This window comes from Triturus cristatus, chromosome 7 (genome assembly GCF_964204655.1).
Source record: "Triturus cristatus chromosome 7, aTriCri1.1, whole genome shotgun sequence".
In the NCBI taxonomy this organism is placed as follows: Eukaryota; Metazoa; Chordata; class Amphibia; order Caudata; family Salamandridae; genus Triturus; species Triturus cristatus.
In genome coordinates, this window is record NC_140590.1 from 725,791,845 (window position 1) to 725,818,217 (window position 26,373).

The following is a 26,373-nucleotide window of genomic DNA, read 5'->3' on the forward strand; positions in this document are numbered from 1 at the left end:
AAAGCCCAGAAAGAGGATAGTGATTCTGATGATGATATATTACGAAGATTGCTAGAAGAAAGACCACCCCCTTATAATCCGGATGAGTCAGATGATAGGTGGAGCGACAGAGAGGAAACTAGGAGGGTAACGATCCAGCCCGAGACCCGAGTGGAAGGGTTGGTCTCGTTTGATACAGCGAGTTCACAGGGTCGGTCGGGGACTAGCCGAAGGATTGAAGGAGAGATGAGGTTACCGGATGCCTTGAGGGTACCGGTCACCATTGGACCGATTGTGTCTATATACAGCCCGGAATCAGAGGCGAGAGAGAGGTCCGAACGAGAGGCAGAGAGAACTAGGCGAGAAAGTGGGGAAAGTGAGTTGGAAGGGGCAACGGCCCGACCTCCAAGCCCTGTACAATGGAGTACACCATTAGCAGCGGTGTCGGACACATCTAGGGGCGAAGAGGACGAGAGACCGGGGAGGTCGAGGACTCCGATGGAGTCGAGACCAGATTTAGGGTCATGGGTACCGCCAAAGAAGCAAATGAGCTGGAATATGGGCCGAGCGGGGACAACCCCAGTTGCCTTTACGAGCCATTCCGCTCCCATAGAACCACCAGAGGAAAGGAGAGAGCAGGAATCGGAATGCGAGTATGATGAGGGACGTGGAGCAAGTTGTCAGGTGTTGAAAGGGGCCTTGAAGGCAGGAATGATAGATGTAGTGAGACTTAAAGCAGAAGCGGATGAAATAATATATGGGAATCTACCTCTTGAGAGAGTATTGACCTATACTCCCGATGAATTGCTTTTTGTGGCAAAGGATGTGACTCGTAAAGCACGAGTGGCACATGAGAAACTGGCGGGTTTGGCTAGAGAATATGGGGTGGATCTATCCAAGACTAGAGCATTGCAAGGGAGCCATAGGATGCATTGTACCGAGCGGGAATTGGAAGAGAAAAGGGTTGTTGGTCTAAGGTCACATACCAAGGAATTGATTGTAGCTATGAGAATATGGCTGATGCTCGACAAATGGCAAGAGAAATGGGCTAGGAAAAGGAATTCTAGGGGAGCGAAAGGAGGGAGCTCTGAAGGAGATTTGCAGGAGGTAAAGATCCTTCCTTTGAGAGAGGTGGCGAATGGAGGATACGTGCATGTACCATGGAGCAGGGGGGATTTGGCATCATTTACGAATGATTTTCCCAGGCTCAGGGAGAAGCCTGCAGAGTGGTACAAGCAAGTTGAGCGTTTCGTTAAGATTTCGAAGGTGTTGTGGATAGATCTGAACACCTTATTCGATATCGTAGTTCCGGGAGATCTGTGGAACGCATGTAAAATTGCTGTTGATTGGCCGGACTATGAGCCTGATAGGAACATAGTTACTAATGGTCCGTCGCCCGTGGTAATGAGGCTGTACGATAAGGTAATTACCTGGTTGAAATCGAAGGTTTCACCCCAAGATATTGATTGGGTGAAGATAGACAGGACAGTGCAGGAGCCCAAGGAGACAGTACATGAATTCTATGAGAGACTTTTGAAGGCTTTTAAGCAGTACAGTGGGTTAGATGAGCTGGAAACGAAGGACATGGGACAGTTTGTGTCTAAGTTCGTGCTGGGTTTGAAGCCCGAGGTCAGTCTTATGATACAGCAGCATTTGATCTGTTGGCAGAATAAGCCCGTAGACGAGATCTTGCGGTACGCCAGGTACTGCACGGATGAGATTGAGTCAAAGCACAAGAAGATGAAGGATAACTTATTGCTCATTCAGATGCAAGCGGCTCAGGGACCGCCGAATGGGGGTCCAGTGGGGCGAAGACAGGGAAATTATCAGACAGGGAATCAGAATATGCAGGGTCAGGGAAGGCCGAGACCCGTAGACCCTAGGACAGGAATAGATGTAGCGATCTTGAAGAAGACGACTGCTTGTCACCAGTGTCACCAGGTGGGACACTGGAGGCGCGAGTGTCCCTTGAACCCCTATAATCAGCCGCAGATGGAGGGAGGAATGGGTCAGGTCCCTGGGGCGGAACAGGTACAGACGGTGACTGTACCGAGAACGATGCAAGGGGGGACAGGCGTCTCGCAGGTGCAGGTTCCCCAGCCACCCAGGATGCAGAACATACAGCAGGGAGCTCGGACTTATTTGCAGATGCCCATGTTCGAAGTGGAAGAGGAGAGGGATGCAGACTTGCTGGCGCAGTTAAGTTTGGGTCAGGACGATGATTGCCTACTTAGGGCCATACTAGAAGTAGATCAGAAGGGACCCTTTGTGGAAGCCGAACTCGATGGACGCCCTACTACCTTTTTGGTAGATACGGGGGCTACCAGGTCAACCATAAGATCAGCAGTAGTTCCGGGGGTAGCCCTCTCGGGAGAAAGTATACAAGTGGTTGGAGTGGCGAACAAGAGACTAGTTAGCCCCTTGACGGAACCGATTCCCGTCAGGATAGGAAACTTTAGGGATCGACATCAGTTCGTGGTGTGCGATTCTAGTCCTGTTTGTCTGCTGGGAAGAGATTTATTGTGTAAGCTCAATTGCACAATTTACTGTACCCCGAGGGGAGTAGAGGTACAGACAAGAGATGACGACGCGACCTTTAAGGTTGCAAATCAGCAGGGGTGCGTGGAAGTGTACCCGGCTCTGACAGTGGAGGAGCTTCCACAGGACTTGAGGGAGTCAGTTGCGACCGATGTGTGGGATCTAAGCGGAGAGGAGATCGGCTTAGTCAGGGGAGTGGAACCGGTGAAGATACAGGTTAAGCCAAACGTGGAATTCCCGAGAACACCTCAGTATAAACTGTCGCCTGAGACGATTGCTGGGATCAAACCTGTGATTGAGTCTATGATTAGGCAGGGAATACTGGTGGAGATCATGGGTAGTCCATGTAATTCACCCATTATGGGACTGCAGAAACCGAGTGGGAAGTTCAGGATAGTGCAAGACCTGCGGAAAATAAACGACATAGTTGTCCCATGTTGTCCAGTGGTACCGAATCCATCTGTGATACTGTTCCAGATCCCATGCGAAGCTGGATGGTTCACAGTGATTGACTTGTGTCAGGCATTCTTTTCGATTCCCCTGCATGAAGAGAGTAGATTTCTTTTTGCCTTTAGGCTAGAAAATCGTATATTAACGTGGTGCCGTATCCCACAGGGGTATACGGAGAGCCCATCGATTTTCAATCAGCTGTTAAAGAAGAATCTGGAAGGTCTTGTGTTGCCGAAAAACTCTGTTTTGGTGCAATACATTGACGACCTGCTTGTCGCGTCAGAGACAGAAGACGCTTGCAGGATCGATACCATTGCGTTGTTGAATTTCCTGGGAGAGAACGGTCACAAGGTGTCTCCAAACAAGCTGCAATACTGTTTACCTGAGGTACAGTATTTGGGGCACAGAATTGAGAAGGGTAAAAGGAAAGTGTCCCCAGATCGCATTGATGCGATTCTGGGGATGCCAGTTCCCTCGACACAGAGGGAGGTTAGAATGTTTTTGGGAATGGTGGGCTATTGCCGCCAGTGGATCCCAAACTTTTCCTTTGAAGCGAAGCCTTTACAGCGGCTGACGCGAAAGGATGTAAGTGATCCGGTACCATGGGACGACGACTGTTTGAAATCATTTCTGAGGCTGAGAGAAGCCTTATGTAGCGCTCCTGCGTTGGGAATGCCGGATTATAACAAGGCATTTGCATTGTTCTGCTGCGAAAGAGAAGGGTGCGCATTAGCAGTGTTAACCCAGAATCATGGAGGTGTCCGTAGACCAGTTGCTTATTTTTCAGCTACTCTAGATCCAGTAGCTTCTGCGTTGCCCGGATGTCTCAGATCCGTTGCGGCAACAGGTGTCAGCATCGAGAGATGTGAGAGCATTGTGATGGGTCATCCACTTACTGTACATGTGCCACATTCTGTCGAATTGTTGATGACTAGGACTAAAACACAGCACCTCACGAATAATAGGCTGACTCGTTATGAGCAAGTTATTCTTGCAGCCGATAATGTGACATTGAAGAGGTGTGCTGTTTTAAATCCTGCTACACTGTTACCTGTTCTAAAAATAGATGATAATGAAGATTGTGAGGACCATGATTGTCTCGATGTGACTGAACTATGCACCAAACCGAGACCCGACATTGTCGACGAACCGCTCCCAGTGTCAGATGAGATTTTCTTCGTGGACGGTTCATGTTTAAGAGACAGTGTCGGTCGATTGAGAGCAGCGTTTGCTGTATGCACCATCACGGGTGTGGTTGAAGCCGCTTGTTTAGAAGGAGTACACTCCGCGCAGGTGGCTGAGCTCATTGCTCTGACTCGTGCCTGTTTGGCAGCTGAGAAGATCCGTGTAACTATTTACACGGACAGCCAGTACGGGTTTGGTGTGGTTCATGATTTCGGACAGCTATGGTCCCAGAGAGGGTTTATGACGTCTTCAGGTTCTCCCATAAGAAATGGTGAACATGTGCGAAAACTGTTAAAAGCATTGCAAGGTCCTGATGAAATAGCTGTTGTTAAATGTGCAGCCCACACGAAGGGAAGCGACTTTGTCTCGTTGGGAAATAACTATGCAGACGAAGTAGCTCGATTTTGTGCAGAGCAGGGATGCAACTTTACTGAGATCCACATTGAGGAAACTGGGGAAGAGGTGGTGTATGGTCAGATGTTAGCAATGGCTGACACATGGGAGGAACTGAAGCAGCTTCAGGAAGGGGTCTCAGATCAGGAACGGGACAGCTGGATACGAGCTGGATGTGAGAAGGGAGATGTGGATATATGGGTTTCGAATGATGGACGAGCAGTGTTGCCGGAAAGTTTGTTGAATCCCATGGCGAGGTTGATACATGGTGCTGTACATCTGGGTAGGGATGCCATGATGAGAGTGTTTCGTCAGACTTGGTACAATCCGAAGTTTCGTGCCGTGGCTGAAACTGTGTGCCAGAGATGTGTCACTTGCCAACAGATGAATGTAGGGAAAAGAACTGCTGTGACATTGAGCCACATAGGGAGGTCAGGGGGACCTTTCAATAGGATGCAGTTGGATTTTGTCGAAATGCCGAAGTGTAATGGGTTGAGGTACATATTAGTGATAGTATGTGTCTTTTCCAGGTGGGTGGAGGCATATCCTACACGCAGATGCGACACACTCACCGTAGCGAAACTATTATTGAGAGAACTCATTCCTAGGTACGGGTTCCCGACGTCCTTTGAATCGGACAGAGGAACTCATTTTCACAGCGAAGTTATGAAATTGCTTTGTGCTGCTTTGAATATAGATCAGAAGTTACACTGTAGCTATAGACCAGAGGCTTCAGGGATAGTGGAGCAGGTGAATGGAACTCTGAAGGCTCGGATGGCGAAAGTGTGTTCGTCTACGTCTCTGAAATGGCCTGACGCATTACCTTTGGTCCTTATGAGCCTTCGAAGTGTGCCTGATAGAAAAACTGGGTTGTCACCTCATGAAAACCTCATGGGAAGAGCGATGCGTTTGCCTGCAATACCTGCCACTGCTCTGATAAATATCACTGATGATATGATCCTGGACTATTGTAAAGGCCTTGCTGACGTGGTCCGTTCTGTGTCTCAGCAGGTGCAGACAGCAACGGTTCCAGCTGCGAGTGACAGGTGCCACGACTTGGACCCAGGCGATTGGGTCCTGGTCCGAAAGCACGTGAGGAAGAGTTGTTTGGATGCTAGGTGGCGTGGCCCTTTCCAAGTAATCCTTGTTACGAACACTGCTGTCAAGTGCGGAGGGTTACCGAACTGGGTGCATGCTTCTCATACCCGCAGAGTTCCAGCACCCTTGGAAGATACAGCCCCTCTCGAGAACCAAGATCCCAGTGAGCCGACAGAATCGCCAGAGAGGGCCAGTCAAGCTGTAAGGGTTGCTGAAGCGGCTGATGGTGCACTGAATCGAGTTGGGGGAGGACGTGAAGAAAGTACTGACCCAGAAACCGGCGAAGGAGCGAGAGGTGCAGTGGGTAGTACAGAATCGAGTTCTGCCGAAGAAGAGGAAGTCAGTGCACAGGGTATCGGAGAGAAGACTGGGGGTGCCACCGAAGCGGAAAGGGTTTGGCCCGCAAAGCCGAATCGGGTAAACCTGAGGTTGGCCCCAGACACCGACCTTACTCCAGTTTCGGAAGAACCGGAAGAAGAATCGGGAGACGAGGAAAATCCTCAAGGTGGTGTGAGAAGGTCCAAGAGAACTCGAGTGCCAAGTCGGAAGTACGCTTCCCCAGAGTGGGCATACCAAGTGACTGATGCCAGGGTTACCGAGCACGGGAAGATTGAGGTCGATGACATTGGTCAACAGTGTCCCGCTCCAGAGGGTGGAAGTGTTGCTGAAAGTTCCGGGATTGGAGATCGAAGGAATTTTGACGATTCATATTCCGAGTCCGCCATTCCTGAGTGTCATTCGAGGTATGATCTTGGACAATTTGGAGTTCCCGACGTTCACGACTGTGCCAGATCCACAAGAACTGATCATTCTTAAGCTCGAAATATTGCAGGGAGTCTTGGAGCTGTTGGGACCAGCGCTTATGTTAGATTGATGTGAGAAGGTTGCAAGCAGAGAAGAAGATAACCTAGATCCGAGCGGAAGAAGAACAAATTTAGGGATTTTCCCGTTGTAGAACGAAGAAAGTTAGGGAGGGTTGCCTAAGTTCACGAAAGAGACATTAATGAGAAAGAGACTAATCCTTTCAGAGACTGCATTGGACATTGAGCATATTCCGAAGATGGCAGATCCTGTAAACCCACATCGTAGGGCTAAACTGATAATAGGCACATTGATAGGAGTTGTAGTAGTCACCATATTTGCGGTAGTGATCAGTTCCTACATGGTGGCTCACAGGCAAGAGGGGAAGGTTCAGGGAGCACCCACACCTATTACCCCAGGGCAGAGTGGTGTTAGTATTAGTGAACAGGAATCATTGGAGTTGAGAGATGTTCGCAGACTTCACATGGATTTGTCAAAGGGTGATTTTAAGCTTAACGCGTATGCAAGGTTGCTGTATGAGTATGTTGATGCGATGGATGTGAAGGATTGTTATGTGTGCATGCAGTTGCCTGCTTCAGTGGATGAGGGTATCAAGTATCATCATCTCCCATTGACTTATGGGATTTCTTGTAGCATATGGCTCAGTTTATTTTATGACAGGAGACAGTTCGAGTATTTCTTCTCAAATTTTGACACGGTACTTCCCGAGGTGCCAGCGATCAAGCATTTGAATAGATATGATCTGGATAAGAAAGAGGACAGACTCCTGAAATATTTTAGACCGACTGTGAAACTGGATACGGCGCATGCTCACAGGAATAACCTGACATGTGCGTTATCAGAGATAGAGAAGAAATTCATAGACCAAGTAGAGGACAGGTATAGAAAGTTGACCGAGACACGACACACCGGAGATAGCCCAGTAGATTGGACGGACGAGGAGAGAGCTCACAGATCTAAGGGAAGTTATGGACCAATAGCATTGGATGAGGCACAGAGAGGGAACTTGTGTATTGCACGGCCTCAATCCAAGACGGAGAAGGTCGCAGTAGGACATAGCATCTGTTCTCAGACTTTTACAATGGAAGCTTATGCTAAGAATTTTATGCAAGGTCCAGTAGAAGTAATCCCGACAGTGTATTATGTTTGTGGGACGAATGCTTATGTCAGACTACCCGACAATTGGTATGGAGTATGCTATTTGGCTATCATATTCCCGAAGATTTATCACACAAGGGACTTGGAGTTGTTAGAGACGAAGCGACCGCCCAGGAAACGTAGGGCTACAAATGCCGGGGCAGTGATTGGGGACATATACGGAGCAATGATACCTAGTATGGGTGTGGTGTTGAATGATGTGAAGATCCGAAGGTTGGCGACTGTAGTTGATGAGTTGTCTATGAACACGGCGAGATCTTTGATATTGGTGGCTGGAGAGATGTTGTCGATCCGGAATATGGTTTTGCAGAATCGCCTAGCTTTAGATGTGTTGTTAGCAAAAGAAGGCGGAGTCTGCAAATTATTGAAAGTTCAGGAATGCTGCACGTATATTCCAGACAACTCGAAGGAGATAGGGAAGTACATAGACAACATAACGACTATTCACAAGGAGATTACGGATCTGACGGAGGTGAATGTGTGGGAGAAGATTGGATTAGGATTTGGAAGAGTGGGAACGTGGTTTGCGAATCTGGGAAGGGGATTTCTAGGTTCAGTGTTGAAACCAATCATTATTGCCGTGGTTTGTGTGATCTGTTTGTGGGGATGTGTGAAGGCATGGAAGTGGTATCAAGGAGGCAAGGTTGAAAGAGCTCTAAAGGCAAACGAGAGGAGGTTGGCAAAGCTCCAGGAGCAGCAATATGAGAGTCTTAAGAAACTGGAGGGAGTCCGACATGGAAATGTTATGACTAGCACGGTTTAAATCAGTTCTGAAGAAGGAAATGTAATGGTGTGATGACGGATGTCATCAAAGGGGGGAACTGATGTAGCGTTTAAAAGTTTGAGAATTGTAGGGGTGCGTTATATTCACTGTTAGTCGGCACCCGTATATAACCAAATGTGTACTCAGGGATTTCGTGTGCAATGTATTACAACTGTATAACCTATATCGATTTTAAGTAGAAGTGCTAGCTATGTACAAGCACATGGTAAACGTATTAGAGAAATGTATAGTGTTTAGCTACGGGAAATGCAATGTGGTGTTAGAAATGTGTACCCCAGACTTCGTGTCTGTAGGTTGTTTAGCTTGACCACACATGAAAGAAAGACGTAAATGTCAATACTGTGATTGAAACCTGCTTGTGTAACCGAAGTAGTGGCCAGAATTCGCATATATCGTTGAGGCGAAAGGCCTGGTATTTTCTTATGTTAGCCAAGGGCAATAGGCCAAAAAGGATTTATTCCAGTAGAGGTTTTAGGCTGTAGTAAATTGCAACTTAAAAGATGTGAAGAATGTCTGCTTTGCATGATCTCACCCCAGGTGCAAGGACAGTTGCTCGTTAGTAGAGAAGCTCTTTGTTCGTAATTTGAATTATGTAGAGAAAGCCAGACATGGGAGTGTATTGGAATGTGCCAATCGTAACTCCTAGTGCGGATGGCGTCTGGGACTCAAGGCCAAGCGATGGACGATGGAACTGGACAGCGATCTGTGGAAAAGTACTGAAAGACGACCCCGGAAGGAGAGGAGGCGCAAAGGGCGTGTTCGGAGACTTGGGGTACTGTATTAGGGACAGCGCCCCGAGGGTGGAGGCAGAGCAGAGCGGGGCAGCCCAAAGCAGAGGACGGCTAGGCGAAGGGTAGAGGGGGCAACTTAGACCAAAGCTCTCTAAGTGAAGACTTCTTATGAAGTTTCACTCTGACACCTTTTATTCGATGAGGGTCTCAAGGGATTGCTAAGTAGGGATGTCACCTAGTATAGAGTAGGGACAGAGATGGTATGGTTCAGTGTCCCTAGTATCGACATTTGCTTGGTAGTGTTCTACCTCATGCTTTTAGAGATTGTACTTTTAGTTATTTTTAGCCGTATGCGGATTCTTCGTAGAGTAGCATTTGTTTTAGTGCCTATGTACTTGTTGTGCCTCGTGTTGCGGACTTTGTATCTCCAAATCTTTATGTTGATAATAAAAACCAAAGAGCCAAGAGATTAAGTTTCGAGTCTTTGATTATGGCAAATTGCAGACGGTAATTGTGATAACGGTAATTTTCCCTCCATGCTATCAGGCAAGTAAAAAGTTCCATCTGACCAGAGTGGGTTCCAGTAGATAATTGTGAGATACTAAAATAGGCCGGAGCATCAGTTTTGTTTTGGACTCTTCTCGCCCTCAGTCACCACAATCATGACAAATCGAAGGTGACCATAAAAGGAGGCGGGTCTGAGGGGTGGATCCCACCACAACGTTCTGCAGACCAGAGCAAGCAATATGGCCCTATCTGCAGGGCTGTCGGCGCAGTGGTGCTTGGCGAATGCCAGCAAAGAATGCCATGTAGAAGCCTGGCAGATGTCTAAGGCAGACTCCCCTCGCCAATGCCTTCGAGGCAGCTTTGACACGAGGGGGCATGAGCTTGTAGACCCTCAGGAAGCTTCATCTTGGCCAGGGTACAGCACGGCTTTATGCACAGTACAATCTGCTAGGGTTGGGTCTGTTTCTGTACGGCCCTGCCCTTCTCAGAACCAGCAAAGCCGACTAAGAGGTAATCGTCTACAGGGTGATCCCATGTGCGCTCTCAAAAACTGAGGGTTCTCCTGGGATCAAGCCGATGAAGCCTCTCCTCTATTCAGAGATGTGTCAGAGTGTCAGACTGACCCCTGTGAAGGACAATAGAACCTTTGGTGGAAAAGGAGCCCGGGTTCTCATCATGAATTTGACAAAAAAGAGGGCAGGTGCACTGCCACTGACTGAGCCTGCAGCTCACTGACACAGCACACACAAGTGAGTGTGAGAAGTAGAAATGTCTTGACAGTGAGGAGCCGTAGAAAGCAACTGTAAATTGGATCCAAATGTTTGTACATCAGAAATGTGAGGACCAAGTTAAGGTACCACTGAGGCATAAAGAAGGGCTGTGGCGGAACCCGGTGCACCAAATCTTACAAAATCCTCATGAAACAGGCATGAAGACGGCTGGTTAGGCAAACATTAAAAGCTAAGAGGGCTGGCAAATAACCTTTAAATGTGCCTGTCACAAAGCCTTGCTTGGCCAAATATAGGACAAATAACAGAACATCTAGTAATTTGGCCTGCAAGGGTCAAGCTGACGGTCCCTCCTCCAGGCCACAAACTTTTCCCAACACCACAAATACACGGTCTTAGTCATGTACCTACCACAAGAATCACAACTACGATTTCAAATGGTAAGTTGAATAAGCTCAATTGCCATCGCTCACACTCCACGAATGTAAATGTAAATTGTAGACATTAAGGTTAAGGACCCTGCCCTGTTGCTGAGACAGACGTTCCTCCCAGAGAGTTAGATTTGTACTTGAGGGCACATACTCAGGTTCAACAGATCAGGGGACCATGGCCATGGCTTAAATTAGGGCTAGCAAAATTATTTGGGCCCAGTCCATCCTGACTCATGACCTTTTTCAGAACTTGAGGCAGGAGAGGCAGTGTTGTAAATGCATACAGCAGTCCTTTGTTGCACCGCAGGTACACTGCATACCAGAGGATCCTCTTTGCAGGAATTCCAGCATACAGGAATCTCAAAACTACACGTTTTCGGTGGTGGTGAAATGATCCAGCCAGGGGACATCCCACTAGCCGAAGATATCCTCAACCATTACGGGATGAAGGCCCTATTCGAGGTCTGCAAGTTGATGTCTGCTGAACGGCATTGAGGCCCCGCAAGATGATTATCAACCTGGCTACATTCAAAGCCACAGATCCACCTGGCAAAGTTTCAAGACCCCCGCCACCATGCTTGCTGTATGCCAGTCATGTTGTCCATCATGACGTGCAGCAGCCTCCCCCTATGGATGGGAGAAAAGCCTTCAGAGCCTGATGGATGGATGGTACCTGAGTTCTACCTCTCCCAGGTGACAGCCAAAGAGAAAGCTTCTATAACTATTGTGAGCTCTGGTTGGGTTAGGGAGAAAGGTATGCCGCAGTTCTATCTGATCTCCAACTGCCCCACAGAAACTACCGAGCTGTCTCCTTCGAGGTTGTGCGTCCACTGGAAATAAGGGTTTCACTGCAAGTAACGCATGTTCTAGCAGGTTTAAGGGACCAGACGGGTACAAAATGTCAGGTGTGTAAATTCCGTGAGAACCATCCCTGTCAGAACCCGGGATTGAGCTCGAAACATTGGGATCATATCCTGAATGTCTGGACTTATTGCGGTGCTAGAAAGGCTTGGAACGTCCTCGTATCCAGGATGCCCCCTTTGAAGGGACTCTTCTATATGTGAGATATGACTTTGTTTCTCTGCCCACCAACGAGATTCACCCTCGATCTCAGATGGATTTTGGTAGTTTCACAGGATGTTCAGGAGTAGGAATCTCCTTATAAGTGATACTGTCAATATAAGGGGACTGACTGGCTTCCCAAAGGAAGATAGTTTTTCAAAAGGAGGATAGCTTTTCTGTGTGTGACCATGAAAATGATAAGAAGTTTCAATAAGTAATTTAAGCAGTATATTTGTCGTCTCCTTCCAATGCGGCAGACAAAAAACATTTTTTTTACTTTAACACCACACAGTCCTCCTTCACCAAGTATGATTCGGCTCTTCGGATGAGACGGAGCTGCTCAAATCCCCCTCCCCCCAGCGCATCGCCTTGAGACCCTCACGGGTGAGTAGTGCGCTTCACAAATCTGGGATGGATTGATTGACTGTGCAGAGAACTATGCTTGCAATAATCTTTAGTACGTCCAAATATATGTGTGGCACCAGCAGCAGTAGGGCAGCAAAGACACTTCAAGACTGAAGATTAACATGTGGCCCACCCAGATCCAGGCGGCACTTTTGGGTTTTACCCAGGCTGCACCGGTGTAATGTTCCACCAACATATCTAGCTTGCACAAAGTTAACTACCAGTAGGAGAGAAGCCATTGTGGACCAACATTTACATCATGAACACAGATTATTGCTTCTGCACTAGCCAAATGGCACGTGCTTCACTTTTGCACTTGTCACGTGGCTGAAATCGTAGCACAATATTCCACTGGCTCCAGTGCCTTCTACGTAACACAGAAATGTCAGTACAAAGTGCACCAGCACAGGTGCAGTCCATGAAATGCCACCTAAAGCACGAAAGAAACAAGACCAAAAAGCTACACCGAAAAATCCATCAAGTGCTTCTGTTAACTCACCTGCATAGGCAGGATGTAGCCACCACGGACATGCACGTTGATGATGTCTAGGGGGGCTGGCAGAGTGACCCACTGTCCCTTGCTATTGATGGGGGTGCCCTGAAACAAACACAAAACAAGAAGTAAAACAACTTCAAAAATTATTAAAAACACAAAAGATGGCTGCAGGGGCACACAAAGCATATAGAAAGTCACAATACATGTTGCGGTTTGAAACTTATACATGTTGTAGCTGGCACCCACATAGGGTAGATAACAACATTTGACAGGTGCATCACATAGCTCGCCACTTACTGAGGGTTATTGACGTCAAACAAACAGTGCAGTGAGATTACCAGGGGGAGATGCACAATCAATGATGCTGATGCAATAATAGAGTGTCTGTTCAAGATCAAACAAGGATAACTATACATTTACACCAGAGGGTGCATTCATGGGCATAGCGATGCTGGTAAATCTACATCCAGGCACATTATGCGGATTGGGAATTATCGGTTGGCGCCTCAGGAGCAGGCCCTTTGGACTGACGCTTATGGGTAGCTGATCTGCGTAAAGCTCCAACTGTACGTTGTAGTAGATGGGAGACTGTAACCCTTTCTTCTGGCTCAGGACTTTACCCCTGTCCCATTGGCATGATACTTTGATAATTAGCTAGGAGTGCCAACCTCTTTCACCCAGCAACGCCACTAATGGACCAGTTCAATCCTCAATGATGGGGTCAGGGTGGTCAGAAAATGTCTCCAGTAGGCTTCGATTCCACTTCGCCCTTAAACCAAGTGTGGAAAAAATGCTTCTGATATCCCACATTAGTTACAGCTAGATTCCTCCCTGAAACCATATTGCCATATACCTTTGGGGTACCATAAATACTGTGCAGGAACTTAATATGGTTAAGGCAAGGCCTGCTGCCTGGAGTGAGCATACCAGTCTGTGTGCAACAGAATTTCTAATCATTTTTTAAAACTATTTCTTTACTTAGTTTGATTGACAACTTTATTCTAGCTGCGGGGTATGTGACAGGGACCTCTTCCTGCATTAATTTGTGCTTAGTTGATGTGGCATCTTATCCAGTGTGCCAAACACTTACTGGGCGGCATCAGGAAATAAGGGAGTCCAGCCGTGTCTAATAGGGTGAACTTCAGCGGCGTCTCAGTGAGCCCCCCACCATGCTAGCAGCCCAAAAAATAAAAATAAAACGAAAATAAGCCTGTGTTTAGTATCGTTTTATTTTCCTCTGTAGCATTGTGTCTAGGGGGCGGGGCCATATGGATGGCAAGCAGAGCAGAAGTGGTTGATGCACCATTGTCAGTGCGCCTGACAGTTTGGCCAGCCGTCTCAGGACAGCCAAATCATCATGCGCACTGAAGCTGTCTGCAACCCAGGCTGCATTGCTGGGATGGAGACAGCAGGCACATGCTCTCAGTCTACCTGGGAGCGCAAATTCTGAGCACTCCCGCCAATCCTGACAGTGCTGTCAGCATGAAAGCAGCATCAGGATTGGCCGCAGGGGACTCTGGGAGTCTGTGCCTGCAGTGCACGGAGCCAGAGAGGAGCGTCGGAGAGGCAGGTAAGTTCTTTAAAAAAAAAATTGGGTTTGGTTTTCTATCATCCCTGGTCCCCACGCCCGCCACTTTGCAAGGACACTGGTTTCAACTGGTGGGGTTATCTCCATCCGTGATGGTGTGGGAGTCATAAGCCCCAATCCACAGGGGCCATCGCTTTCCCACCATGAGTAGCTCTCAACCTCGGGTGTTGTGTCAGTGGGTGCTTCGGGGAGGAGATAACATCCAGCCTCGTGAGAAGCCTCATACTGTCCTACGCAGGCAACAGCATCAATCAATGATCCCCACAAGGAAAGGAGTTGCAAACGTCTCTCATCTAAGTCTGGGCATGCCAACTTGATCGCAAATGACCCCTGTGATGCATTTACATAATAGTATTGTAACTTTGGGAGTACAATCATTTTCATCAGTGCAAAGCGCCCGGCTAACAACTGTGGAACTGCAATCCATGTTCTCACTTGCAATTCCAGCTTAGTGAAAGCCAAGCCACAGTTCTCCCAAATGATTCATTCTGCGTCTTGAGAGACTCGGGGCAGATTTACAAGCACCTTGCGCCACTTTTGCATCACTTTTCCCATGTTAAAAGTGACGCAAAAGTGGTGCAAGGGGCTTGTACACCTGCCCCTCAGTTTACGAGATACTTAATGGAGCTCTTGCACCACGCAAGGTGGAAATCAGCTACAGAGCACCTTGTGCTGTCAATGAGTGGTAATATGTTTAACTTGATCCACTTAACCCTAAAATACGGGCTAATTTTATTAATTCCTGCACAACTGGGCTAAGACTAAGGCAGAGATCTCTGAGCTCGTCGGCTAGAGGTTTGAGCTTGATCGCAATGAAAGGATTGTCGAGAGGGGGCCACCCTGCCTTGTGCCCCGGACTATCGGGATTGGAGAGGACAGAACCCCATTTACTCTAATACATGCTGCTGGGCCTGAATAGCACTAGCAGTTGGTGATATTGGAAAGTGGTGGGGTATGACTTTTATGAAGGGAACAAGTTTAATGGACAAACGTGGGCCCAAGAGTCTTCCTCCCGAGAAAAAAATGAAAAAGATTGGAAAAAGGTGCGTTTTAAGGCAAATTAAATTTAGTGCAAAAATGGGTTTATAAATCAGTGGGAACATACAATCTTGAATTATTAAATGCATAAAAAATGGCCCCATATCTTACTGTATTAATATGTTCCACAGTTACTGTGATGTGCAGATTGTACGGTGCAACACCTTGAGGCCCTTTAAAGTGTGTTCTTGCTCAGTGTCTTGCACTGCATGCGGCATCGACTGAGGCAGTAAATGCTCTAACCAGGCTTCGGGAAGCACCCACAGCTGCCGGGTGCATTGATTTATGAGTGATTGCAGCCAGCAGCTGTGGGTGCTTCCACAATATGTGCAGACAGGTCTTTAAGTGTGATAAAACCAAGCATGCGCAATGCAATCGGTCCCGCATTAGTGAACATTTGAGCTATTGGCTTTGCAAATGCAAACTTTTTTTTCATTGAACATTATGCCAGCAGTAGCATAATGAGAAAAGAAGTTCTACTAATGAAGGAAGGGGTGCAATACCACAGGATGTTACTAGGTGTCGTTGCAACACCTAGTAACAGCCTGCGGTACTGCACCCTTTCCTTAAAACCTAATATTTGAATATTTGAATTCCATTACTCAGTGGCTTAAGGAACAAGCGCGAGCATTTTTTCCCTTCATTAGTGAATTTCTTTTCTTATTGCAAAGGCTACAAAAGCCTAAAAAAAGATGCTAGCAAATGTTGGAGCTCTTTCCTTAAGCCACTAGTAATAGCATTCCTATATTATTTATGACGTCGGCAGCGTGACACCACTGAACTGCATTTCACGTGCAGCAGTAAGAGACTTCAGATGCTTTTGAGCTAGCAACCATCTTTTAACCTGGAACTAGGCGACAGATGGCGGATCGCGTGCAAACAATTATTTGGGCAGCAACGTATTATTCCAATGACTTTGCAAACAAAAGACGCTAGTGGTATCGAGATTGCAAACAAGTCAATTGGGTAAGTCAACACTTGAATAATTCTGAAACTGCTAGGTACAGAGTCCACTTGTGAAGGGCTGAGAAAAAACCTGCTGAGTTTGTCCAAACTACGACTCGTTTGTTTGCCGTACGAGTTGCTGTTAATCAGATTTCCTTCTAAATGGTCTAAATCCACAGGTTAACAGCTGGCAGGGCACGTACACATTCAGGGGTGGCTGCCGTTTCTCTTCACCACAAAGAATCGAGAATGAAAACCTTTACCTCTCTCCAGCTAAGGAACAAGCTCTATTCTCTAGTCAACAATTCTGGCTCCAAAGTATTGGACTGGGGAGAGTTTTCTTTGATTGAAGCAGGCTGTGAATCATTGTTTACTCCAATCACAAGAAAACTCCACTAGATGTGTGGAGGGGGGAACTAGAGGCATGGGGTTCTAGGAGCAGCAGCCTCCAATATTAAATGTTCATCACAAAAGAGCTGCTCCTAGTGTGATAACCCAAACGAGTTACAAGAACGTCGTGAGTGTGGGCATCTCACAAAAAGATACGGACTGGTCTCACACACCACCTGGTGTCATGCTTCATCATTGACCAGTCCTCGCCCTCCAAAACCTTCGTTTGATGGAGGACGGGCATACACTTGACGACAAGGATGCACTTCTAAGTGATGGAGTGGGGGCCCGTGACTATGTGAGTGAAGTTAAAAATCATTATAGTAGTCAGTAGCAATTCTTTAATGTGAGATGAAAACTATATGATATTAAAATATAAGTGCGACGGTGATTGGGATGTTTATTGTTCCCAACCGTCTAGTGAATGATCTCATGGATGGTCGACATGTTTCTGCCTGGGTGGCCCCGAAGGGTCCGCGGCATTCATCAGGACCTAGATAGAAGAATAATGGGCTCTGTTCTTACCACAATTGGTAATGTGTCACCACTGCGGGAGTGTGGTATAGGTCACACTTCACCGTCTAAGGGCTGCTTCCAATAGTGAAGCCCTAATAGTTTGGACAAGTTGCCTCATGGGAGAAGAGGCGGAGAAGAAAACCACAGTTGTGTTTCCTTGTAACTCGTGATCAGCACGTCCTGCAACCTATGCGTCCGCTCCCGGTCCTCCCGAATGTGAGAGGAGGACCGGGAGCGGACGCATAGGTTGCAGGACGCGCTGATCACGAGTTACAAGGAAACACAACTGTGGTTTTCTTCTCCGCCTCTTCTCCCATGAGGCAACTTGTCCAAACTATTAGGGCTTCACTATTGGAAGCAGCCCTTAGACGGTGAAGTGTGACCTATACCACACTCCCGCAGTGGTGACACATTGCCAATTGTGGTAAGAACAGAGCCCATTATTCTTCTATCTAGGTCCTGATGAATGCCGCGGACCCTTCGGGGCCACCCAGGCAGAAACATGTCGACCATCCATGAGATCATTCACTAGACGGTTGGGAACAATAAACATCCCAATCACCGTCGCACTTATATTTTAATATCATATAGTTTTCATCTCACATTAAAGAATTGCTACTGACTACTATAATGATTTTTAACTTCACTCACATAGTCACGGGCCCCCACTCCATCACTTAGAAGTGCATCCTTGTCGTCAAGTGTATGCCCGTCCTCCATCAAACGAAGGTTTTGGAGGGCGAGGACTGGTCAATGATGAAGCATGACACCAGGTGGTGTGTGAGACCAGTCCGTATCTTTTTGTGAGATGCCCACACTCACGACGTTCTTGTAACTCGTTTGGGTTATCACACTAGGAGCAGCTCTTTTGTGATGAACAATCATTGTTTACTGTCATCCGGAGCATGTCTGGTAGTTTTGTGACTCGTTATGACAGGCAGAAGTACATGAATATGGGTGATTGTTTCACAGACATTAATGAAAGCCACTATACCAACAGCAGGTGCTTGGTGAAGAGTTAGCAGATGTGACCGTCATGACAATTGCATTACCCAGTGGCTTAAGGAAGGGGCGCGATTATTTTTCCCTTCATTAGCGGATTTTTTTTTTCCTGCAAAGGCTACAAAAGCCTAAAAAAAATGCTTGCGCTCGTTCCTTTAGCCAATGGGTAATGGAATTCGTATATATATATATATGTATATATATATATGTATATATATATTACCTACTGGCGGTCGCCAGTAGGTAGTTATAGTTAGGACCCTGTTTCCATAGGAAATCCGCAACATTCTATTTTGAATAACTTTGGCGCCGGTCGACGAATCCTCGCAAATTTTTCAAAATAGGTGGGGCGCTACGCTCCGCTCCTTCCCTGAAAGTCTCGGGGGGATTCGTCAAGCGGGGGCTGAGATAAAAGGGGGGTCCCAAAACGCGTTTTTCCCATGCATTTTTCCATAGGACCTTTAGACAGGGCTACAGCCCGAACGGCTGAACAGAATTACTAGAAATTTGGCAGAGAGGTAGTCCTCAGGTCAAGGAAGTGCCTTTTGTAGGTTTGGTGTAAATCTGTTCAGTAGATTCTGAGAAAATAGCCTTTAAATCAATATATATATCTGAGCCAGCTTACGGTGCGCTTACGGTACGCTTACCGTACGCGTACGGTGGCGTGCGCGAGCGCGATTCTGATTGGCTCTTAGATCTTAGTAAACATTCGAATCGGTCGAAACCAGGAAGCGGCGGCCGCCATTTCGTGTGTTTCACTCAGGAAAAAAAAGAGTGATAACAAGAAAAGGGGGCAAGGAGGAGAGTTACAGACCCCCTAACATTTGTAAGGGGGTCAAAGAAGGACAGAAAAGTACAAAGAAAACATTTATTGATTTTAAAAAAAATCGCGGGGTACGCGTACGGTAAGCGTACGGTAAAAAAAAAAAAAAAAAAGAAATGAAAATCAGATTTAAGTGTTTAGATATTAGGGGGCTCTAAAAAGAGCCGTTGTGTTTATGAAGTGATTTTTTAGTGGTACCTACAAGTAAGTACCGATGCAGAGTCTAAGGTTCAAGAGGAAGACTCTGTTCCCTTCATCATTGAAGTGCACACCATCTCCTCTATAAATGTCTTGCATGTCATAACGCAAGTTGTTGTGGTAAATGGAACCCATACCATAGTCACGGAGGAAAGCAGAAACAGATTTGTTGACGTGCTTTCTTGCTTTGTCAATCTGCGGACAGAAATGATTGGACCAGTTCCATTTTTGCCTTTGGCATATGTTAGAAAACACAAAGGCAGTTTTAGGGAAAAGTGAAAACAGTTGTGCAAAGGTGTCCTTCATAAGCATTTCCAGACCTACCCCAGTCAAAGTGCCGAGGTCATTGCCACCACAGTGCACTATTATGAGGTCAGGGTGTTGGATGTGCATGAAGGATTTCACCAATGGCATCAATTGGTGCCACTTTAACCCTCTCTGACCAATCCATTTAATGTCTACATTTGGCAAAGCAAGGTCTCTCACCATACCTGTTTTCTCTGCATACTTTTCACTCCAGAAGACATAGCTGTGCCCTACAATCCACACTGTGAATATCTTCAAAGGAGAACTGGATGCACTCAGGAGGTGTAATTCAGTAGAATGGCAATATGAAAAGAAAGACAGTTTGGAAATGGAGACATACATATTTTTTTCATAAAAAAAAGAACTGATTGGCTGTTTCATACCATTCTAGAATACAAACTAGGCTGTATGTGTAAATTAATAGAAGCATGTTTTGTATTGGTACAGAAAAATGTGTTACCAAAGAACAGTACTATGGATTTGCTGTTAGGTTTGAAAAGTCAAGCACTCTTGCTCTGTGGAATTGAAACATTGTTTGGCGAACTTCTGACCTGACTCCACACAGCAGTGTTCCATGAGCTGTTGCTATGGTAGCAGGCAGAAGTCAAGTTGGGGGAAGGGTACTAGGCAGAAGTCAAGTTGGGGGAAGGGTACTTTTGGAAAAGGGTTGGTTTTCAACCAATAGAAATGTGTGATTACATTTGAAAAAAAGGGGCAAGCACTGAGATTTGAAACTAACATGTATATGTGTGGAAAAAGAGAGGGAAAGTTTGCCATTATCTGGTTCTGCTGAGAGGAGAGAGGTGTAAAGAACAGAGATCCTGGCTCTGATAATCTGCTGTTTGAGTGCCACATTTCTTTCACAACTAACTAATTTTAAAGGTGAGTTTAGAGTTTGAGAGGGGATGTATATGGTAAATTAAGAAATGAATAATAGAAATGCAATTCTTTTTGTTGAAGTTGTGTTTATTATTTTCTGTTTTGGGAGAAATTTAAATGTGAGGAACAAGTAAAATAATATGTACCATGTTTTCACAATAAATTAAGGTGTACTGGTATAATAAAAGAATAGTTTAAGGGTTTGAGGTTGGAAAATGTGAAATTTCGTTTTGTGACTAATGTGAAAACATGACTCTGTGTGCAAATAGGAATTACAGGCAGAGATTTATTGCGTATTGCTATGGTGATTTCACAGTTGCATTAGATGGAAAGGGGGAGCCATTTTTTGGTGCAGAAGCTGACTCTTAGCACACAGCCAGCTACTTACCATGTGGAATCATGCACAGTATTCACAAGCGAGTGGGGTTTGAGGTTTCAGTCAGTAATGCAAATACATTCAGCATCACTAAGGCTGGTTGCCCTTGCTGGAGTGTAGGCAGACACCCAGGTTACAAATGGTGCTGGTCTGAAAAAGCAGTTTGGACATGTGCTTTTTAAAAAATATGAAAAGTGGATTCATAATGTGTCAGTCTGTAAAAGTGTTTATCACTTGCCAAAAAAAAGAGCAGTAAGTGTGCTTTCAAATTGGCAAAGAAATTTCGTTTTGTGACTAATGTGAAAACATGACTCTGTGTGCAAATAGGAATTACAGGCAGAGATTTATTGCGTATTGCTCTGGTGATTTCACAGTTGCATTAGATGGAAAGGGGGAGCCATTTTTTGGTGCAGAAGCTGACTCTTAGCACACAGCCAGCTACTTACCATGTGGAATCATGCACAGTATTCACAAGCGAGTGGGGTTTGAGGTTTCAGTCAGTAATGCAAATACATTCAGCATCACTAAGGCTGGTTGCCCTTGCTGGAGTGTAGGCAGACACCCAGGTTACAAATGGTGCTGGTCTGAAAAAGCAGTTTGGACATGTGCTTTTTAAAAAATATGAAAAGTGGATTCATAATGTGTCAGTCTGTAAAAGTGTTTATCACTTGCCAAAAAAAAGAGCAGTAAGTGTGCTTTCAAATTGGCAAAGAAATTTCGTTTTGTGACTAATGTGAAAACATGACTCTGTGTGCAAATAGGAATTACAGGCAGAGATTTATTGCGTATTGCTCTGGTGATTTCACAGTTGCATTAGATGGAAAGGGGGAGCCATTTTTTGGTGCAGAAGCAGACTCTTAGCACACACCCAGCTGCTTACTATGTGGAATCATGCACAGTATTCACAAGCGAGTGGGGTTTGAGGTTTCAGTCAGTAATGCAAATACATTCAGCATCACTAAGGCTGGTTGCCCTTGCTGGAGTGTAGGCAGACACCCAGGTTACAAATGGTGCTGGTCTGAAAAAGCAGTTTGGACATGTGCTTTTTAAAAAATATGAAAAGTGGATTCATAATGTGTCAGTCTGTAAAAGTGTTTATTACTTGCCAAAAAAAGAGCAGTAAGTGTGCTTTCAAATTGGCAAAGAAATTTCGTTTTGTGACTAATGTGAAAACATGACTCTGTGTGCAAATAGGAATTACAGGCAGAGATTTATTGCGTATTGCTCTGGTGATTTCACAGTTGCATTAGATGGAAAGGGGGAGCCATTTTTTGGTGCAGAAGCAGACTCTTAGCACACAGCCAGCTACTTACCATGTGGAATCATGCACAGTATTCACAAGCGAGTGGGGTTTGAGGTTTCAGTCAGTAATGCAAACACATTCAGCATCACTAAGGCTGGTTGCCCTTGCTGGAGTGTAGGCAGTCACCCAGGTTACAAATGGTGCTGGTCTGAAAAAGCAGTTTGGACATGTGCTTTTTAAAAAATCTGAAAAGTGGATTCATAATGTGTCAGTCTGTAAAAGTGATTATCACTTGCCAAAAAAAAGAGCAGTAAGTGTGCTTTCAAATTGGCAAAGAAATTTCGTTTTGTGACTAATGTGAAAACATGACTCTGTGTGCAAATAGGAATTACAGGCAGAGATTTATTGCGTATTGCTCTGGTGATTTCACAGTTGCATTAGATGGAAAGGGGGAGCCTTTTTTTGGTGCAGAAGCAGACTCTTAGCACACACCCAGCTGCTTACCATGTGGAATCATGCACAGTATTCACAAGCGAGTGGGGTTTGAGGTTTCAGTCAGTAATGCAAATACATTCAGCATCACTAAGGCTGGTTGCCCTTGCTGGAGTGTAGGCAGTCACCCAGGTTACAAATGGTGATGGTCTGAAAAAGCAGTTTGGACATGTGCTTTTTAAAAAATCTGAAAAGTGGATTCATAATGTGTCAGTCTGTAAAAGTGTTTATCACTTGCCAAAAAAAAGAGCAGTAAGTGTGCTTTCAAATTGGCAAAGAAATTTCGTTTTGTGACTAATGTGAAAACATGACTCTGTGTGCAAATAGGAATTACAGGCAGAGATTTATTGCGTATTGCTATGGTGATTTCACAGTTGCATTAGATGGAAAGGGGGAGCCATTTTTTGGTGCAGAAGCTGACTCTTAGCACACAGCCAGCTACTTACCATGTGGAATCATGCACAGTATTCACAAGCGAGTGGGGTTTGAGGTTTCAGTCAGTAATGCAAATACATTCAGCATCACTAAGGCTGGTTGCCCTTGCTGGAGTGTAGGCAGACACCCAGGTTACAAATGGTGCTGGTCTGAAAAAGCAGTTTGGACATGTGCTTTTTAAAAAATATGAAAAGTGGATTCATAATGTGTCAGTCTGTAAAAGTGTTTATCACTTGCCAAAAAAAAGAGCAGTAAGTGTGCTTTCAAATTGGCAAAGAAATTTCGTTTTGTGACTAATGTGAAAACATGACTCTGTGTGCAAATAGGAATTACAGGCAGAGATTTATTGCGTATTGCTCTGGTGATTTCACAGTTGCATTAGATGGAAAGGGGGAGCCATTTTTTGGTGCAGAAGCTGACTCTTAGCACACAGCCAGCTACTTACCATGTGGAATCATGCACAGTATTCACAAGCGAGTGGGGTTTGAGGTTTCAGTCAGTAATGCAAATACATTCAGCATCACTAAGGCTGGTTGCCCTTGCTGGAGTGTAGGCAGACACCCAGGTTACAAATGGTGCTGGTCTGAAAAAGCAGTTTGGACATGTGCTTTTTAAAAAATATGAAAAGTGGATTCATAATGTGTCAGTCTGTAAAAGTGTTTATCACTTGCCAAAAAAAAGAGCAGTAAGTGTGCTTTCAAATTGGCAAAGAAATTTCGTTTTGTGACTAATGTGAAAACATGACTCTGTGTGCAAATAGGAATTACAGGCAGAGATTTATTGCGTATTGCTCTGGTGATTTCACAGTTGCATTAGATGGAAAGGGGGAGCCATTTTTTGGTGCAGAAGCTGACTCTTAGCACACAGCCAGCTACTTACCATGTGGAATCATGCACAGTATTCACAAGCGAGTGGGGTTTGAGGTTTCAGTCAGTAATGCAAACACATTCAGCATCACTAAGGCTGGTTGCCCTTGCTGGAGTGTAGGCAGACACTCAGGTTACAAATGGTGCTGGTCTGAAAAAGCAATTTGGACATGTGCTTTTTAAAAAATATGAAAAGTGGATTCATAATGTGCCAGTCTGTAAAAGTGTTTATCACTTGCCAAAAAAAAGAGCAGTAAGTGTGCTTTCAAATTGGCAAAGAAATTTCGTTTTGTGACTAATGTGAAAACATGACTCTGTGTGCAAATAGGAATTACAGGCAGAGATTTATTGCGTATTGCTCTGGTGATTTCACAGTTGCATTAGATGGAAAGGGGGAGCCATTTTTTGGTGCAGAAGCAGACTCTTAGCACACACCCAGCTGCTTACTATGTGGAATCATGCACAGTATTCACAAGCGAGTGGGGTTTGAGGTTTCAGTCAGTAATGCAAATACATTCAGCATCACTAAGGCTGGTTGCCCTTGCTGGAGTGTAGGCAGACACCCAGGTTACAAATGGTGCTGGTCTGAAAAAGCAGTTTGGACATGTGCTTTTTAAAAAATATGAAAAGTGGATTCATAATGTGTCAGTCTGTAAAAGTGTTTATTACTTGCCAAAAAAAGAGCAGTAAGTGTGCTTTCAAATTGGCAAAGAAATTTCGTTTTGTGACTAATGTGAAAACATGACTCTGTGTGCAAATAGGAATTACAGGCAGAGATTTATTGCGTATTGCTCTGGTGATTTCACAGTTGCATTAGATGGAAAGGGGGAGCCATTTTTTGGTGCAGAAGCAGACTCTTAGCACACAGCCAGCTACTTACCATGTGGAATCATGCACAGTATTCACAAGCGAGTGGGGTTTGAGGTTTCAGTCAGTAATGCAAACACATTCAGCATCACTAAGGCTGGTTGCCCTTGCTGGAGTGTAGGCAGTCACCCAGGTTACAAATGGTGCTGGTCTGAAAAAGCAGTTTGGACATGTGCTTTTTAAAAAATCTGAAAAGTGGATTCATAATGTGTCAGTCTGTAAAAGTGATTATCACTTGCCAAAAAAAAGAGCAGTAAGTGTGCTTTCAAATTGGCAAAGAAATTTCGTTTTGTGACTAATGTGAAAACATGACTCTGTGTGCAAATAGGAATTACAGGCAGAGATTTATTGCGTATTGCTCTGGTGATTTCACAGTTGCATTAGATGGAAAGGGGGAGCCTTTTTTTGGTGCAGAAGCAGACTCTTAGCACACACCCAGCTGCTTACCATGTGGAATCATGCACAGTATTCACAAGCGAGTGGGGTTTGAGGTTTCAGTCAGTAATGCAAATACATTCAGCATCACTAAGGCTGGTTGCCCTTGCTGGAGTGTAGGCAGTCACCCAGGTTACAAATGGTGATGGTCTGAAAAAGCAGTTTGGACATGTGCTTTTTTAAAAATCTGAAAAGTGGATTCATAATGTGTCAGTCTGTAAAAGTGTTTATCACTTGCCAAAAAAAAGAGCAGTAAGTGTGCTTTCAAATTGGCAAAGAAATTTCGTTTTGTGACTAATGTGAAAACATGACTCTGTGTGCAAATAGGAATTACAGGCAGAGATTTATTGCGTATTGCTCTGGTGATTTCACAGTTGCATTAGAAGGAAAGGGGGAGCCTTTTTTTGGTGCAGAAGCAGACTCTTAGCACACACCCAGCTGCTTACCATGTGGAATCATGCACAGTATTCACAAGCGAGTGGGGTTTGAGGTTTCAGTCAGTAATGCAAATACATTCAGCATCACTAAGGCTGGTTGCCCTTGCTGGAGTGTAGGCAGTCACCCAGGTTACAAATGGTGATGGTCTGAAAAAGCAGTTTGGACATGTGCTTTTTAAAAAATCTGAAAAGTGGATTCATAATGTGTCAGTCTGTAAAAGTGTTTATCGCTTGCCAAAAAAAAGAGCAGTAAGTGTGCTTTCAAATTGGCAAAGAAATTTCGTTTTGTGACTAATGTGAAAACATGACTCTGTGTGCAAATAGGAATTACAGGCAGAGATTTATTGCGTATTGCTCTGGTGATTTCACAGTTGCATTAGAAGGAAAGGGGGAGCCTTTTTTTGGTGCAGAAGCAGACTCTTAGCACACAGCCAGCTACTTACCATGTGGAATCATGCACAGTATTCACAAGCGAGTGGGGTTTGAGGATTCAGTCAGTAATGCAAATACATTCAGCACCACTAAGGCTGGTTGCCCTTGCTGGAGTGTAGGCAGTCACCCAGGTTACAAATGGTGCTGGTCTGAAAAAGCAGTTTGGACATGTGCTTTTTAAAAAATATGAAAAGTGGATTCATAATGTGTCAGTCTGTAAAAGTGCTTATCACTTGCCAAAAAAAAGAGCAGTAAGTGTGCTTTCAAATTGGCAAATAAATTTCGTTTTGTGACTAATGTGAAAACAAATGTAGTAATATATTTAAATAAAATAAAGG

The 26,373-nt window shown here is 45.2% G+C and overlaps 1 protein-coding gene across 1 annotated transcript in view; it reads right to left on the reverse strand.

Annotated features, from left to right (window-relative positions):
* GAA (alpha glucosidase) overlaps window positions 1-26,373 on the reverse strand; it is a 467,310-nt gene that overhangs the window by 127,402 nt on the left and 313,535 nt on the right. Inside the window, exon 17 of the mRNA XM_085617437.1 lies at window positions 12,771-12,869. Coding sequence (XP_085473563.1) covers window positions 12,771-12,869 — 99 coding nt within the window. The remainder of the gene's footprint in view (window positions 1-12,770; window positions 12,870-26,373) is intronic.